General features: G+C 25.2%; 1 protein-coding gene across 1 annotated transcript in view; it reads left to right on the top strand.

Moving 5' to 3' along the window:
- The window catches only part of LOC122499908 (disintegrin and metalloproteinase domain-containing protein 12), a 101187-nt gene extending 81525 nt beyond the window's left edge, over window positions 1-19662 (top strand). The window contains exons 4-13 of the mRNA XM_043608486.1: window positions 2963-3152; window positions 4227-4291; window positions 6893-7057; window positions 7695-7864; window positions 10403-10600; window positions 10900-11496; window positions 14127-14328; window positions 14453-14657; window positions 14743-14875; window positions 17128-19662. Coding sequence (XP_043464421.1) covers window positions 2963-3152; window positions 4227-4291; window positions 6893-7057; window positions 7695-7864; window positions 10403-10600; window positions 10900-11496; window positions 14127-14328; window positions 14453-14657; window positions 14743-14875; window positions 17128-19462 — 4260 coding nt within the window. The 3' untranslated portion in view covers window positions 19463-19662. The remainder of the gene's footprint in view (window positions 1-2962; window positions 3153-4226; window positions 4292-6892; window positions 7058-7694; window positions 7865-10402; window positions 10601-10899; window positions 11497-14126; window positions 14329-14452; window positions 14658-14742; window positions 14876-17127) is intronic.
- Window positions 19663-19732: the final 70 nt, after the last annotated feature.

Raw genomic sequence — 19732 nt, 5'->3', positions numbered from 1 at the left:
TCAAATTTAAATAAATAATCGTTAATATTAATAAATATTTGTCTAATTTTTCTTCTATTTCCAAATACACCAAAATGGACAATTATTATTCAAAATTTTTTATAATTTACATGGCCTTGCAACGAGCGAAGAATACATTAATTAAACGCTGCGAATAATGTAACTATAAACATGAAGATAATCTTGTGGCTTGAGACAATTGTATTATTCTCAGGGCCTCGTCACTTATTGCAGAAATATGCAATTCTTTTTTTTTTTTTTTTTGAACCTTAGACTTATTTCAACGAGTGCATGATGACGCATACAATGACTTTTTTCCAAGTTCCTCTCGTGTTTCTATAAAGAAAAAGACATTTCCTACCGCGGGGGGAGAACAAATAAAGAAGAAAAATGCGTCAATCTTGCGTGCTTAACTGTCATTATTATTAAACTAATATGGAATAATTCATCTTACGCCAAGAATTTCACGTTCACTCCCTTAGCTTAATTCGTTTTTGTGACCTTAAAATGAAACATGACATTTTTGTATTTCCAATTAACTGGAAACTTTTGTAATTATTTTTTGCAATTATTTTTCGTTATTATGTCTATTTTTATTATTACAGGGTTGCAACAAAAATTTAATTTTGATGACCGAAAAAATGTAATGAAACTCATCGTCAAAAGAATTGTATTCATAAAAACTATAAAAAAAATTTTTGAAGCCATTTGTAGATTTATTTATGTTCGAAATCAAATATATTTAAATTTGATGAGAAAAAAAATCGGAAAAAATTAGGAATCAATTAAATATTTACTTGAATCAACTAATTTTTATTTGAGTCAATTATATATTTACATGAATCAAATAATTTTTATTTGAGTCACAATTAAATGGTTCAGTTAATATTTGATTCGAATACTTAAATTATTGCTTCAAATAGATACCATTTAATTGATTTAAATAAAAATTACGTATTTACGAATCTCTTTAATTTGTAAACCTATTCGAAAACATCAATAACTTATCATTTTTAAATAAATATTTAATCAAAATTATTTTCATCATTTCAATTCAATTATTATTTTCTAGAATTTTTAACTAAAATTCTTCTTTAAATTAATTATTTTTTATAATTTTTGAAAAAGTTCTAATTTGAAAATTTTCAAATCCATTTGTTTACAATTCAATTTTACAAAATTTCAATTATTGGGAAATTCTTAAAAGAAAACTTCAAATAATTTTTATGTTAACTGAAATTCATCTTTAATTCAATATCTATTAGAAAATTCTACATGAATTCAATTATTTAAATACAAAAATAAATAATTTATTCAATAATTGAATGTTTCTTAAAATTAAATTGTCATGAAGAATTTTATCAACAAATTTTTAAATAATTGAATTCTTTTGACGAATTTTAATAAAATTTTTAAGAATACTTACATTTTTCGAGGAATTTAATTCAAATTGTCTTAAAAATAATTGAAATTCTGCGATTAGTTGTATTATTTATGAAAATAATTGAATCTCTGTAGAAAATTGTGTTATTTATGAAAAATAATTGAATATTACAAAAATATTTTAAATAATTGAATTCCTGTGGAATTTTTATAATTTATGAAAATAATTAAATGTTTGTGTAGAATTTTATCAAAATTTTTGAATAATTGAATTCTTTTGACGAATTTTAATAAAATTTTTAAAAATACTCACATTTTTCGAGGAATTTAATTAAAATTGTATTAAAAATAATTGAAATTCTGCGATTAGTTGTATTATTTATGAAAATAATTGAATCTCTGTAGAAAATTGTGTTATTTATGAAAAATAATTGAATATCACAAAAATATTGTAAATAATTGAATTTCTGTAAAATTTTTATAATTTATGAAAATAATTAAATGTTAATGTATATTTTTATCAAAATTTTTGAATAATTGAATTCATTTGGAAAATTTTATTAAAATAGTAAATATTGAAAGTCATTGAATTGAGGAAAATTTTTGAAAATAATTGAAATTTTGCCAAGAATTTTATTTAAATTTTTAAAAATAATTGAATTTTAGAGACAAATTTTATTATTTATGAAGATAATTGAAATTTTGACGAGAAATTTAAAAACTTTTTGAATATAATTAGGTAATTGAATTTTTGCGAAGAATTTTATTACTTTTGAAAATAATTGAATTTCTGGAATCATTTGTAACTTCTCCAAAATTCAATTATTTTGTAATGTTTCTTTTTACTAAAACTCTTCTATAAAATCTATATTTTTTAAAATTAATTAAATTAAAAAATTGACAAATTTCAGAAGAATTTGAATTATTAAATTTTTTCAAAAATCTAAGTTCATTAAAGTTTCTAATTAAATTCATTCAAAATTGAAATTTTATAAAATTACAAATTGACACCTTTTGAAGTTCATCTATTTATGAAAATAAATAAATAATATTTTAAAATTCAATTAATTTTGAAATTTTTAAGTAAAATTATTCATATTGAATAGTTTATAAATAATTTTTATTATAGGTATTATTTTTTATTACTATTATTGTTTTTTTTGTTATTGCTTATTATTTTTATTCCTATTTCTGCTTATTAGTATTTTTGTTCTTAGTTCCATTATTATTATTTATAACTATTATTGTCTTTCAGTTTTTTTGTTATGACTACTATTATTTTTATTACAATTTCTGTTTATTAGCTTTTTTGCTATTTATTGATAACGAAAGTATTGTTACAATTATTATTATTATAATTATTATTATTGTTTATTATTATTTTTGTTATTAGTTTTATTTGTTGTATTGCTATTATTGTTCATTGGTTTTTTTTAGTAATCAGTACTTTTTTTAGCATTTTTAGTATTATTATTATTATTTTTTTCTTTAGAATTTTTAGAATTTTAGAAAAAGGAAAATATCCTCCTTTTTTTGTTATTGTATATAAATAATATTAAAAAAAAATTGTAATTTGCAGGAATTGTGTCAGTATCATGGAAGCATAAGAGACGTACCTGGATCTTGGGCTGCAATTTCCACCTGCAATGGCCTGCAAGGCGTCATCTACGATGGCATCGATCTTCATCACATTCATCCCGAAATTGAGACACTTAATTCCAAACACTATATTTATAAACATAAAGATCTCATTGGCAATCGTACATGCGGTAAGACATCATAATTTCCTCTCTGATGAATTATTCTGCAACAAAAAAAAATTTTTTTTCTTTAATACACGTTTACTAACATTTTTATTGAATTTTCATTTTTTTAAATCTAGAAACAATTTTGAAACAAACATTTTCCCCACAAAGAAAATCCATATTTTAATTAAATATTTCTTCTATGAAAATTATATTTTTCTATATTATTTTTTCATTTTGTTTTTCTTCATTTAACGAGAATGTATCTTTTGTTCGGTAAAATACGCTTGGAATTTTTTTAGTAATTTCAATATTTTTTCAGTAAAGAATTTATTTGAAAAAAATATTTTCTCATTAAGGACGTTATTTGCAAAAAATGTTTGTTAATTAAAAACTTTGTAAAAATATTTTTTCATTAAGAACGTTATTTGTAAAACTATTTTTTCATTAAGAACTTTATTTGTAAAACTATTTTTTCATTTAAAACTTAACTTGTCAAAAATATTTCTTCATTAAGAGTTTTATTTGTTAAACTATTTTTTCATTAAGAATTTTATTTGCAAAAATATTTTTTCATTAATAATTTTATTTGCATAAAATATTAAATGACCGGAATTTTTTGAATTTTTTTGCCTTAAAAGTATAAATCCTTTTTTTTTACTTTTCGAATTCGCTTGAATTGTTCAATGCTCGTTGACCTGCTCCCATTGGCAATGAGCCAGAGTACTGCGTGAATTTGTGATCCTTAAAAAATAAAGTAGTATCTTTGGAGAATAAATTTCGATAGAATCTTCATATATTATATATATACATATATATATTCAGTTAAAGAAAATACAGAAGTTCCTTTTTCCAAACAAGTTTCTCTCAACGAATGTAAAAGGCTTTGGGGAGACCTGTCTTTCTAGTATAAAGTACTGGTCTTTCCTTAACAGTCTTATAACGAATGTTGGAAGCAAGGTCCTCCTCACAGTACGCCGACTCCTTTGTCCTTTGCTTGCACCTATAATATAAGAATCCGGTTGCACTTCAATGATCTCTGTGTTTTCATTTTTCATTCTTTATTTAATGCTTTTTCTCTCTTTTTTTTGTCCATAGGCTACGAAGGAACGCCGCATGATTTTCTTGCTAGTGACTTGAAAAAATCCCATCGAGCCTCCAGGGTGAGTATCTAGAACGATAAACACTGTAATTTCTACTTCGTGATGTTTGCACTTTTTCCTTTTCACTATCTACTTTTCTGCCAGTTGAACAAATTAAGAAGAATTTATCTATAGTTATTAGCAACACGAGACGGGAATTTTTCTCCCCTAGGAAAGAAATATGTGTGCGAATCGCAATTTATTTTTTTCTTTTCACTACGAATATTAATTTTTAATTAATTTCAATGAAATCAGGGCTCGAACTAGGTCCGTAAAGTCCGTAATTTGATTGGAAAAGGACGAAAAGTTTATAAATTGAAGAATTTTAGAAAAATTACAATTGATTACAGAAATTCAATTATTTTCAAAAATAATAAAACTCATCGCAGACATTCAAAAATGTTCAAAAAATTTTTTAAATTCTCTTCAAAATTTCAATTATATTTTTAGAAATAATTAAATTCTTCTCTGAAATTCAATATTATTTTAAAAAGTTTTTATAAAATTCTTGGCAAAATTTCAATTATTTCCAAAAAATTTTCCTTAATTCAATGATTTTCAATATCTTTTATTTTAATAAAATTTTCCAAAACAATTCAATTATTTAAAAAAAATATTAATTAAATTCTATGCAAACATTTAATTATTTTCATAAAATAATAAAAATTTCACAGGAATTGTATTTTTAATACAATTTTAATCGAATTTCTCGAAAAGTGTAATTATTCTTAAAATTTTTATTAAAATTTGTCAAAAGAATTCAATTATTTAAAAATTTTTTAATATAATTCTTCGTAAAAATTCAATTTTAAGAAACATTCAACTATTCAATAAATTATTTATTTTTCAAATTCAAATTCTTCTGTAATTAGTCAAATTTTGTAATATATATTTAATTAGTTATTAAAAATAGTGGATTTATAGACAAATATCTTACTAAAAAATACTAAAAAAATTAAATTTTGGAAAAATTATAAATAATTGCATAAATTCATTTATTTTCAAAAGTAATAAAAATTCTTTTCCAAAATTTAATTATTTTTAAAATTTTTAATAAAATTCTTGGCAAAATTCAATTTTTTAAAAAATTTTAATAACATTTTTGTCAAAATTTCAATTATTTTTAAAAAATTTCTTCAATTTCATATGAATTCTATTACTTACAAATTTCTTCGCAATAATTTAATTATTTTCAATAAATAATCGAATTTTTTACAGAGATTGGATTATTTTCACAAATAATAAAATTCTTTTCAGGAATTCAATTATTTTCATAAATAAAACTCATCGCAGAATTTCAATTATGTTTAATACAATTTTAATCAAATTCTTTTGAAAAATGTAATTGATCTTAAGATTTTTATTAAAAATCGTCAAAAGAAATCAATTATTCAAAAATGTTTTGATAAAATTCTTTATGAGAATTCAATTTAAAAAAATTTAATTATTTAATAAATTATTTATTTTTGCATTTAGATAATTGAATTCTGGTAGAATTTTCTAATAAAAATTGATTTAAAACTGAATTTCAGTTAAAATTTTAGATTTAAATATTTATTATTCAAATTTTCAAATAATATTTGAATATTAAAAGCATTGCAGCGTGAATTTTTAGAAATAATTGAATTTTGAAAAGGTTTCAAATTAAAATCTTTGAAAATCTAAATTTTTCATATATTTTTAACTAACAATTCTGTGGAATTAATTTCTTTGAGAAAGTTTAATTGCGAATTTTTATTGAAATCATTTGGAGTTTTTATTTTCTAATATTTAATATTGAAGAATTTATGAATAATTGAAATTTTGTAAAATTGAATTGTAAGCAAATGAATTTGAAAATTATTAACGAAGTTTTTCAAAAATTGTTAAAATTAATGCATTTATAGAAGAATTTTAGTTAAAAACACAAAAAAAAGATTTAATTTTGGAAAAGTTACAAATTATTGCAGAAATTAAATTATTTTAATAAATAATGAAATTTTTACAAGGATTCAATTATTTTCTTATTTATTAAAAATAATTGATTTATAGTAGAATTTTAGTTAAAAATACGAAAAAAAATTTAATTTTGGAAAAGTTACAAATTATTGTAGAAAATCAATTATTTTCAAGAGTAATAATATTCTTCGCAAAAATTAAATATTGTTAAAAAATAAAAAAATTCTTCTTAGGATTCAATTATTTTCACAAATAATAAAACTCATCGCAGAATTTTAATTATTTTTAAACTTTATTACAATTTTAATCGAATTTCTTATGAAAAATGTAATTATTCTTAAAAAATTTTATTAAAATTCGTCGAAAGAATTCAATTATATAAAAATTTGTTGATAAAATTCTTTATGAGAATTGAATTTTAAGTAATTGGTCAGTATTTTTAAATACTTTGACTGGTTCGAGCCCTGTGAAATAAAAATTAATTTATTTAATTAATTTTACATTGAATTAATTTTTTTTAATATTTAAATTCAAGTGATTAATTAATTATCCCATGATTTATTTATTTTTAATTATTATTAAATTGACTAAAAATAAAAAAATAAAATTGCAATTTTATTTTTTACTTGACTGAAGAATTTAATTTAAAACTGACTAAAAAAATGGTAATTTTTATTTTCGCAGCACAAAAGAGCGACGGAAACAATAAGAGGTCCTTACAATGCAAACCGACAATCGAGATACGTGGAATTGGTTCTTGTGATTGACAAAAAGGAATACATGGCATTTGATGAGAATCTCGATAAAGTTTATCAACGCTGCAAGGATATTGCAAACATTATCAATGCGGTGAGTTCCTGAAATTCGTACAAATTATTACCATCAAATCCAGTTTGTTATTTCCCGTGCACTCAACTTAAATTTCAAGAGATTAATTCGAAACTTCCGCGATAAAGTTCCAAGTTCACTTCTCAAATTGAAATTCTCTATCTGGAAAATTACGAACTTTATAACTATCTTCTATGTATTTACTGAGAATATCCAAAAAGAAAGACGAAAGTAATTTTTATGAAAAAATATATTCATTCTTCAGTGTTCAATTTCTAATATTTATTTTTCAATCATTTTTTAAATATTCGTTTAATGTTTTTTTTATTTTATTATTTCAATTGAAATTAATTTACTTACTTTAAATTTAACTTTATTCACTGTTTCAATATTTATTTTTTTATTTCTGAGAAGTGTTTTATTAAAATAAAATAAAAAATTTATCAAATAATAATTAATTGATTCAAGTAAATATTTATTTGATAATAAACAAATAATTGGATATTTGAATTACGTAAATTTTTTTTTCACTGTAGCTTCTAATATTATTAAATATTTCTAATAGTACTTATTAGTATTTTTTCTTAAAATATGAATTTCCAAGAAAATTACTTTTCGAGAAAAATTAATTTAATGACTTTTCCGACTTTTTTAACAGTTTTATATGCCCCTTAATGTATTTATTGCACTGGTGGGCGTCGAAGTGTGGTCAGATTCAGATGAAATACCGCTCTCTGTTAATGGAGACTCGACTTTATCAAGCTTCCTGCGTTACCGCAGAGAAACACTAGTCAAGGCAATTCCAAATGATAATGCCCAATTATTAACGTAAGTAGAACTTTTCGTCTATTTCTATTTTAATATTTTCCATAATATTACAATTTAAGATTAACGTCCTCTGTAATTCTTCCTCTTAAGGTAAATGTTCTTCGTAAAATTGCATTCCTAAGATGGTCAATTTTTTTTTAAAATTATTTTTCAATACACTTTTTTTTGGAAAATAGATCAAGATCTAGATTTCCAAATTGATAAATGTACAATAATTAAAAATTTATTTTGGAAATTAGAAAATCGTATTCAGGAATTAATAAACAGTGATCAGAAATTCTAAAATGGTTCCAGGCCTCGGATATTATGACTTTTCTGACTATTTTTTATATGAAAAAATTACGATCTTTTCGATTTTTCTTCCAAATTTTGCAACAAAATACCACATTTTTAGTATAAAATACAACTTATTATGATTTTTATAGTGTTAAAAGTATATAGACAAATCTTGGAAAAGTTATTTTTGAATAATTTTTCTAATTAAATTTTGGAAATATATAATTAAAGAGATTTTGAATAAATGAAATTTTGTAAAATTTAATTGAAAATAAATCATTTTTCTTACGTATTTTATTACAATTTTTGAAAATAAAATAAATTAATTTTAACATTTTGGAGAAAAAAATCATGCTTAAAATTTTTAATTAAAATTCTTCGAAAAATTAAATAGTTTTTTTAATTATACAGAAATTCTTATTAGAAATTCAATTATTCTCGAAAAATTACATTAGAATATTTATAAAAAACTAATTCTTCGAATTGTTTTATCATAATTTTTTAAGATTCAATTACCGTCGAACAAAGCAAATTAAAATTGTTCAAAATTTCATTTTTTAGACTTATTAAAATTTCGGGAAAATCATTTTAAATTAAAATTCTTCAAAAATTTGATTTTCTTTTATATCTTTTAAAAACTCAATTATTTTGAAAAGATTTTACCAAATTTCAATAATTATTTTTAAAAGATTTTAACAAATTTCAATTATTTTGAAAAGATTTTACCAAATTTCAATTATTTTTAAAAGATTTTAACAAATTTTAATTATTTTGAAAAGATTTTACCAAATTTTAATTATTTTTAAAATACTTTACCAAATTTCAATTATTTTTAAAAGATTTTAACAAATTTCAATTATTTTTCAAAGATTTTACCAAATTTCAATTATTTTTCAAAGGTTTTACCAAATTTCAATTATTTTGAAAAGATTTTAACAAATTACAATTATTTTTCAAAGATTTTACCAAATTTCAATTATTTTTAAAAAGATTTTTACAAATTACAATTATTTTTCAAAGATTTTACCAAATTTCAATTATTTTTAAAAGATTTTTACAAATTTCAATTATTTTTAAAAGATTTTACCAAACTTCAATTATTTCTTAAAGATTTTACTAAATTTAAATTTTTTGGACATTTTTTAATTGTACCTAATATTGTAAAAATATTGTCTTTATTAAATTATTTAAAAATATTTTTAAAAAATTAATTTTAACAATTTCTTTATTAAATTTTTTGAAAATATTTTACCTTAATATATTTAATAAGAAAAATGAATAGTTTCAATTATTAAAAGATATTCAATTTTTGTATTGAAATAATTGAATTTTCGAAGAACTTTTTGAAAATTATTGAAAATTAATGTAGATAATTGATTTAGAGATGAAGTTTAGTTCAAAATTGTAGAAAATAATTGAATTTTGGAACGGTTATAGTTGTAATTTTTGTAAATTAATAAATTTCAGAAGTTGAAATTTTTTTAATTTAAAAAGTTTTTTTTCCCCTGAAAAAAGAAATAAGAAGTATTTAAATATTTATTTAGCAAAATTATTCGATGTTTGAATAATTGAATTTAGAAATCAGTGAAGAATCAGGGAAATACAAAATAAAATTGTTTGTGACAACACTGAATTAAATAAACGACCTTTTCGATTTTTTTTTCTTTTTTTTAATCGACCAAAGCGACTTTTTTGGTTCGTTAAAGTCGATCTGAGGCCTGTGATTCCAAAAATTGTGGAAGGGTGTTTTTTAATAATTACAACATACGCAATTGCCAAAAATCAATTTTTGAAATTTTCAAATCGATAAATGTCCAATATTTGAAAAGTTATTCCGAAAATTGTAAAATCGTGTATAAAAATCAGAAAATAGTGTTCAGAAATTCAAAATTACTTTTAGAAAATGTGGAAAGGTGTCCTAATCAATAAACATGTCACAATTGTCAAAAATCAATTTCTGATATTTTTTAAAATTAATAAAAAATAATTAAAAATTGATTTCGGAAATTACTTAGACAATCTTGTTCCAGAAAAAATTTTCTTTAAATAGTTTTTTTCTCTCTTTTTTGGTTAAGATCTAAATTTCAAATAGAAAAATGTAGTCCATTCTTTAAAAATTATTTTACCCACTTTTATGGAAAAAAATTCTCGATCTATATTATTTAAATAGAAAAATTAAAATAAATTCTTTTTTAGAAGATAAATTCTTTCTTTATTTTACTTTCGCTTGTAATGAAATCTAACAAAAATTTTCTTTTAAAGGAGGATACAATTTGACGGTGGCGTCGTGGGAAAAGCCCTGAAGGGACCAATATGCACCTACGAATTTTCTGGAGGTGTCTCCAGTGATCATTCGAATCAAGTCGGCGTTGTTGCAGCCACAGTGGCCCACGAAATTGGTCACAATTTTGGCATGGAACACGATGCGCCATCGCCCGAATGTGAATGTCCCGAAGAACGGTAAGTAATTGAATATTAAATTAAATTTTTCAATTATATTAAATAAAATCTTTTTAATATTAAATTAAATTTTTTTCATACAGTCATCTCTCGATAATTAAACTTTCCATAGATAGAAGTTTTTTTTTCTTCTCTAGAATAAATTTTGAAACTAAAAATTGAATTTATCGAATAATAAATGAAACGATCGGCAATTTGATTTTTTTTTTCCACGCCCCTTGAGATCGACTGTATTACTTTTACATTAAAAAATCGTGATTAAAATTTAGTAATTGAATTCTGAAAACAAAAATTTGCAGATGTATCATGGCACCATCGAGCGGATCCGCTGGTCCAGTTCATTGGTCATCGTGCTCATTGGATTATTTGGCACTTGCCTTTGAGCACGGAATGGATTACTGTCTACGAAATAAACCACAAAAGCTCTTTGACAGTCCAGTTTGTGGGAATAGTTTTGTCGAGCCCGGTGAACAATGTGACTGTGGCTTGAAGGAAAATTGCAATAATCCTTGTTGCGATGCTTCCACATGTATGCTTCATGCAAACGCAAGTTGTGCAACTGGTCAGTGCTGTGATCTCAAGACCTGTCGACCGAAAACAGCAGGCACCGAATGCCGCTCGGCAGAGCATGAATGCGATTTACCCGAATATTGTACTGGTCAAAGTGAATATTGTCCAAACGATGTTTATAAAATTGACGGCGAACCGTGCAACATGGGCAAGGCTTATTGTTATCAAGGATCTTGTCGCACTCACAATGATCAATGTAAATTACTCTGGGGACCCACTGGCGTTTCATCAGATCCACAATGCTACTCGATGAATAACAAGGGCAATAAAAATGGAAATTGTGGATTTAATCGGATCGATTCGTCCTACTATAAATGCAACAATAAGTAAGTGATCATTTTTAATGGAGGGGAAATTTAATATTCAATATTTAAATTATTCGAATTATTTATTTTATTAATATTTCGTTATTTATTTTGTATTTAATTATTTAATTATCAGGAAAAGTTACGCGCCCTAGAATTCAATTATTTTGCTAAATAATTAATTTCTTCGCAAGAATTCAATTATTTTCAATTATTCAAAAAAAAGGTTATTTAAAAATTTTTAGGAAAAATTCAATTATTTTAAAAAATTTTTACAACTTTTTAGAAAAAATTTAATTATTTTCAATATATATACAATTTTAAATTAATTAATTTTAATTTTCGTCAAGATTCAATTATTTTTGAAAATTCCTAGAAGGAATTTATTTTCCAAAATTTGAATAAAATTCTTCGAAAGAATTCAATTATTTTCATAAATAACAAAATTCTTTACACGAATTCAATTATTTTTAATTTCAATTATTTAAAAAAATGTTTAAAACATTTTAGAAAAACTTTAATTATTTAAAAAAATTTTTACAACTTTTTAGAAAGAATTCAATTATTTTCAATACAATTTTCAAAAATTTTCTTCAAGATTAAATTATTTTTAAAAATTCCTAGAAGGAATTTATTTTCCAAAATTTCAATAAAATTCTTCGGAAGAATTCAATTATTTTTATAAATGATAAAAATTCTTTACACGAATTCAATTATTTTCAATTTCAATTATTTAAAAAATGTTTAAAACTTTTTAGGAAAAATTCAATTATTTTAAAAAATTTTTACAACATATTAGAAAAAATTCAATTATTTTCAATACAATGTTCAAAAATTTTCTTTAAGATTAAATTATTTTTAAAAATTCCTAGAAGGAATTTATTTTCCAAAATTTCAATAAAATTCTTCGGAAAAATTCAATTATTTTAATAAAATTCTATTGGAATTAATAGAAACCTGTCATGAAATTTTCAAGAAAGGTTTCAATTATTTTTAAAAATTTTAACAACACTTTTCGAAAGAATTCAAATGTTTTCATTGATTTTAATAAAATTAAAGGAAGAATTGAATTATTTTCAAGAGATTTTCATAAAATTTAATAATAAAATTTTTAATTACAATTATTAACCTGGTTATTTTAAAAATTATTTGAAGAAATTAAATTCTTCTTCAAATTCAATTACTTTCAAATTCCTCAAAAGAATTTAATTATTCTTGAAAACTCCAATCAAATTTTTCAAAAGAATTTAATTTTCTGTCAATAATTTTAATAAAAAAAAAATAATAGTGAAGTTTCTAGAAAGAATTCAATTATTTAAAAAAATTTAATAAAATTCTTTGAATAAAAAAAAAAAAAAAAAAAAAAAAAAAAATTGTAATAAAATTCTAAGAAGAATTCAATTATTAAAAAAAAATGGTAATAAAATTCTAAAATCAAATTTTCAATTACAATTATTAAGAAACACATCTATTTTAAAAACTTGAGTGAATTTGTTCGTAAAATTCAATTACTTACTTTTCAATTTTTCAATTAAAATGACAAACAAAACTTTATTATTTAAAAAAAATTTAAAGAAATTTTTAAAAACGATTCAATTATTTATTTTCAAAATTTTTTTATAAGTTCCTGCATAAGAATTCAATTATTTTTATAAATAATAAAATTCCTCTTCAGGAATTCAATTATATTTTGATAAAGTTTCTCGAAAGAATTCAATTTTTTTTTTAAATTTTAATAAAATCCCTTGAATAAATTCAATTATTTAAAAAGATTGTAATAAAATTATAATAAGAATTCAATTACTTTTCAAATTTCAATTAAAATGATTAAGGAAACTCTATTATTTTAAAAAAATTTAAAGAAATTTGTTAAAACAATTCAATTATTTTCAAAAATTTGTTAGAAATTTCTGCATAAGAATTCAATTATTTTATAAATAATAAAATTCCTCCTCAGGAATTCAAATATATTTTGATAGTTTTTCGAAAGAATTCAATTTTTTTTTAATTTTAATAAAATTCTTTTGAATAAATTCAATTATATTCAATGATTGTAATAAAATTCTGATAAGAATTAAATTATTTTCTCAAAATTTTAATAAAATTCGAAAATTAAATTTTCAGTTAAACAATTATTAGCAGTAACGATAATTTTAAAAATTTGAAAGAAATTGTTCGTAAAATTCAATTACTTTCCTAATTTTCAATTAAAATGATAAACAAAAGTCCATTATTTTAAAAAAATTCAAAGAAATTTGTTAAAACAATTCAATTATTTCTATAAATAATAAAATTTTTCGCCGAAATTCAAAAACTTACAAAAATTATAGCACTTTTTTTACAAAAATCTTATCTTTTAAAATTAAAACAAAAATTCACTTATTAACGCTAAATTAAGTTAATTAAAATAATTTATAAATTTTTCTAATAAAATAAATAACATTAACCGTATTTTGCATTAATAAAACTTAGTTTTCCTGCATTAAATGGTAACTATTATAATATTTTACTATGTTAAATTAACTTATAATTTTTAATTGATAATAAGTTTTTTAAATTAAATTTTGTTATTATTCAATCTTCAAAACTTTTAATTAGAACTTCACTAATTTCAGAATTCATTTTATTTATATTTAATTGTTTAATTACAGGAGTATCCTCTGTGGTATGCTTCATTGTAAGCATTTGAATGAAAGACTCGAATTTGGAATGGAATCGGTCGCAACTCTCAGTCACTCGTTTATCAATAGCCAGGGGAATATTATTGCCTGCCGTTCTGCAATTGTTGATTTAGGTCTTAATGAAGTTGATCCTGGACTTGCGCCCGATGGGGCAAAATGTGGACCCGGAAAGGTGAAAACTAATTTAATTCCTCATTCACAAAAAGTTCCTATCTTAATTCAATTTTAAGTTATTTTAAATTTATTTTTTTAAATTCCTTTTTTCAAAGAAAAAAATAATCTCTGTACAATTTCAGATGTGCGTGAATCAAAAATGCATGCCAGTGGCCGATCTACGAGCGAAAATAACCGAGGGACACGCATGTCCGAATAATTGCGGTGGAAATGGAGTTTGCAACAGTCTCGGACACTGTCACTGTAATCGAGGTTTTCAATATCCTGATTGCACACAACCGGGATTTGGCGGTTCCGAAGACAGTGGCCCCGCTGAGGATCCAAATGGTAAACAAATAAAAATAAAAATAAAAATTAGAATCAATTGTCATTTTTTTTTTTAACTCAATTTTGGAATTGATTTTTCTTTTAGCGAGAAACGACTTTATCACTGCTACCTACATTATTTTCCTGGGTGTATTACCGACAATCGGTTTAGTCTTATTTGGCCTCTGGTACAGGAGGAACAATCCAAATAAACAATGGAATAAAGGAGCGCTCTCTAAGTACGTATTTAATGTCGACTGTTTTAAACCAAAGCGTAAACCGTGTGCGCCAACAACGATACCGGTTTACAAAAGTCAAAAAGGCCTTAGTGAGCGAATTCTAGTCGCTTTAATGCCGAAAAAAAATCCACCATCACCACCTCAAAATACAAATAAAATATTCTCTCTCAGTGATCAATTATCGAATAAAGAGAAACTTGAAATTGTCAAAAGCAATCTCGTCTCGACAACAAATCCCGATATGATTAATTGTAGTAATAATATTCAATATAGAAATTCATTGAACGATCCAAAAGTTGAATTTAGAAATCAGCCGAGTTTGAAAATTCAAGTTAATTCTAATGAAAATCAGTCGGATGCTACATCAAAGAGGATAAGTCCTCTTAAGATGGACTTGGGATCCAAATTGGCGGATCACATACAGCAATTTCAGAAAGGATCTAATAGAAACTTTAAGGGTCTCAAAGTTCAAACAGAGCTTAAGTTTGAGCAATTGAATGAAAGTCCTTCCAGCACTTCTGGTACTGCTCCAAATACTTGTGAAACTTTGCTAAAGGATAAATCTAATTTAACCTCTAAAGCTCCATTTTATAACAAAAAACCACCACCACCTCCACAGTGAAACTAAAAAACTTTTAACTCTTTCACACATTAAATTACACTTCGATATTCGAGTATTTATTTTTCCAAGTATTATTTTTTTTCTTATCCTTTAGACTGATGAAAATTTATTATTTAATCTATTAAATTTGAAACAATATTTTCAAATTTTCAAATTTATTTCTTAGTTTTTAATATATTAGATTAAATGTTTTTAAAAATTTTATTTATCTGTAAAGAAAATGAGCTTAAATTTCGTCTTTTGCCAATATTATATAAGATCGAAACGAGATTGCTTATGAATTTCATTTCAACTTTCACTGCCCCAAAAAAAAGTCAGGTTTTAGTGAAAGAGACTTAAAAAAAATGATATTAAAAATTTGTAGATAGATAAATTAATGTATTAACGATGCAGACGCTTGTACTTATATTGCAAAGTATCGAGAGAATATCTTAGAAAATTGAGGGATCTCTATTTAATATTTGAAAAAAGAGATATTAGCATTTATTTACTCAATTATTGACAAGTAATCCTGTGATCGTATCAAATAAGTAATTTTAATGCCGAATATATATTAATAGATCATATAATGACTCTCCTCGCATCATATAAATCTATTTTTCATAAATAATATCACTTTCCTTTGTTTTAATTTCAATAATTTCTTTTTAAAAATAAGAAACTATTGATAAATATCAATAATTGCTTTTTAAATTCAATCTCGTTTGAAATATTTAATAATTAACGTGAAAAATAATAAATTGTTGCGAATGCGAAGAGACGAAGCTCAAGTAGTAATAATATAAAATCTAGTAGAAAGCATGGTTTGTTGTTTGCATGTAAATTCGATATTGAATTTTTCCTGCGAGTCTTGCGAATTTTATTTTGAGAAAAGAAATTAGAGTGCAAGAGTTGGACTGCATGCTCAATTTTTTTTAGTGAATATACGTATTTAAATGGCAAAATAAAAGTGTCTTTTGAGAGATTGATACTTTTTCCAATTGTAGTGCTAGTAAATTTTTTTTATACTCATTTTGAACAAATGGCGAAACTATTTATGAATATTGCACGGGCATGTGTGAATTGTCTCTTTATCGTGAATTGTTTTGTCTTAATGTGCATCGTGCAGAATGTTTATAATTTTGTGTATCGATGATATTTTTCGTCTCGATTTACGAAAACTTATTATTTTCTTTAATCTCGAATTTTATATTTAAAAAAAAAAAAAAAATACTCAAGAAAAAAGCACTACTTTACACCTGCATTGGTTTTTTGCTGTAACATTTTGTGCAATAAAAGCAATTCTCAGATAAAAAAAAATTGATAAAGACTCGTTCTATTTACCTGTTTTAATCATTTTACTTTTCCTCCTTCCAAAGCTTGCTACTAATATTACAATCTCGTTAACAGTTTCCCTACTTTTTTTTTAATCTCGTTTGCTTGATTATAAGTTGGTTTTGATGCTTAAATTTTTTGCATGCTTTAGAAACCTTTTTACTACTCGTTACGTAAATGAGCCTGTCCTTTTCATTCGACATTACAAATATTAAAAGACAAAAAAAATGTCAGCGACACTTTCGAATTATTTCAATAAAATCTTGCTTTCCTCCTACAATCCAGGCTTACAAAGATTTTTTGCTTCACATTTCAGGATCACTCGTGGAACATTGCCAATCAAATCGAGCGACCGTTCAAATCCCTTGCCGCGAACAATTGAGACGATTGACTCGAGCCTCAGTCAAGACCCGGCGTGCGCAAGTTTACTCCCAAAATCCGATTCCGACGAGCGTTACAACAACAACTTCTTTGGACACTTCAAAGGCTTCAGTATCACTCCCATTCAAAATCAATCGCATTCCGAGCCAACAAAGCCAGCCCCACTTCCACCCACTGTTCCAACAGTGGCAATCAAAACCAACATCAAACCACTGCAAAGGATCAACAGTTTTCGCTCAGCACTTTCAAGTCCACCCGTCAATGTTCCCACAATTGCACCAGCACTCCCGCCACTCAATCCCGGAAGCACTGCCAGGCCTTTAATCAGCAGCCCGGTTCTAGCCGCCACCACCTGCACCTCACTCGAATTAATCGGCTCAAAAAACTCAAACCCCGATAATCCCGTCCGTCCAGCTCCCGATATTCCATCGTCACGTGCCGTGCCCGACGTCCCAACACGTCCAGCACCCGATCCACCGCGGGAAAAATCAACCAGACCCCTCTCGAGCACAACACAATCATCAGACTCATCGGACTGTCCGAAAAAGGAGAAATCAGAAAAAGGCAAAACTCTAAATCGACTCGCATCAATGCTGCGTCCAAACTCCGGCATCATAAAATCAACTTCACAACCTCTCGCCAGCAATACAAATTCCCTCCCCCGCTCCCAACATCACAAGGCCAATAAAGTCATCGACAAGGAAATTCTCCGCAACCTAGAAATTTCCCACCCAATCCCCCAAACGGAAATCGAAATCCCAACCTCTACCATTCTCATCAACAAGAACGAATCGCCAGAGAAAAAAATATCCCGAGCTCACTCAATGCGCGACAAAGTCTCCCAAAGACCAGCAATTCACACCTTCGGCTCCATGCGACAGAGCAATTCCCTGAAACGACCCACCAGCATTCCGGCCAGTACCCGACCAACTTCTCCTCCCCCAGGACCGCCAACTGCAAAACTCGAGACTGGAATGAAAATTCCCGGACTACCCGGCTATCAAACCCCCTCGATCAAGCCGAACATTCCCGACAACACCTACGACGACTGTATGAATCTAATACCCGACCCCTCGCTCACAAAAATAGCCGAGGAGTCACAATCCACCGACAATATTTACGCCGTAATTGAGGAACCACTGCCGGAAAAAAAAGAAGTTCAGAAAAAACAAGAAGACACCGAGTACAAAGCACCAAAACCCATCGGCCCAACCACCGACGGTCCCATTGACTCAATGGGATTATTATCCGAAATCGTCTCTGAAATATCAAACAGAAACTTCGATTCCATCTACTCTACGTCGACCATAGCCAGGAAGAAGAAGAAAAAACAACTCGAAGACGACACCTATGTGAATTCAACAAGCGAAAAAACTCCCGAAAGCATTTATTCCAATTCCGAATCGGGGGCGTTCAATTCCGCCAGTTCGACGACAAGTTCCGGTTATCTTCACCCCTCGGCTATTAACATACCCCTTCACTTGAAGAACTCAAAAGTCACCGAAAAAACGAAACAATCACCCGAGAAAACAAAACAATCACCCGAGAAAACGAAACAATCACCGGAAAAAACGAAACCTGGCGAAAATTTCCATCGACCATTCGAGAAGAGTCAGGAAAAAATCGAAAAACACCCAAAATCGAAAAACGATGAAAAATCCCCTACAGATTCAAAAACAAAAACTAGTCATCAAGAAAAATTAAAACCTGTATTAAAAACTCAAAATTCCGACTCGAATCTAAAAGAAAAGAAAAATTTCGATAAATGTGTGCCTTCAAAGGAAAGATTTCAAAGTCCTGATGTTGTGACAAGTTGCTCGAATTCCCAAAATAGTACAAAATCACCAGACGTGTTGATAAATAATAAAATTACAACGAAAGTACAACAAAAAATGGGAAATGGAAAAAAAACACCAATAATGCCACCAAAACCAACGGGTTTGTTATCAAAAGCTGCGAGTTTTGCTGAGAAGCAAAAATTATCAACTGCCAATTTTAATAATAATAGTAGTAGTAGTAGTGGTAGTAGTAATTTGACAAAAATTGCGGGAATTAATGTCGGGAAAAATGAGACAAAATCTATGGAAATGATGGGAATTAAGACCAGTTTAGCTAGTAAGTTAGGAAACAGTAAATCTAATGTTGCATCGTTACAGCAAAAATTTGAGCAACCTGTTAAAAATTCTTCGTCGTCATTATTATTAACTAAATCGCTGCCAGTTGGTGTTAAAAAGACACAAGAGACGCAAGCAACTATCGATAAGAAATGAAATTATTATTGATAAATTGTTTACGTTTCATTCAGATTCTAGTCTTTTTTTTTGTTTTGTTTTATGTAAATAAGAAAATTTGTAAATCGACTGAAAGTGAAGTTTTTGAGTTTTTGGAAATGGAAATTTAAATTTAAATGAAATTCGTTTCATTTGCTTTAAAATTAAATAAAAATAAAAAAAAAATTAAGAGTGAAAATGGGAATAAAAAAAATGAAAAAATAAGATTGAAAATAACAATTTTTGATTAGTTTCAATTTTTAATTTTGA

This window comes from Leptopilina heterotoma, unplaced genomic scaffold (assembly GCF_015476425.1).
Source record: "Leptopilina heterotoma isolate Lh14 unplaced genomic scaffold, ASM1547642v1 Lhet_18, whole genome shotgun sequence".
NCBI classification, from domain to species: domain Eukaryota; kingdom Metazoa; phylum Arthropoda; class Insecta; order Hymenoptera; family Figitidae; genus Leptopilina; species Leptopilina heterotoma.
This window is presented reverse-complemented; position numbering and strand designations above follow the sequence as displayed.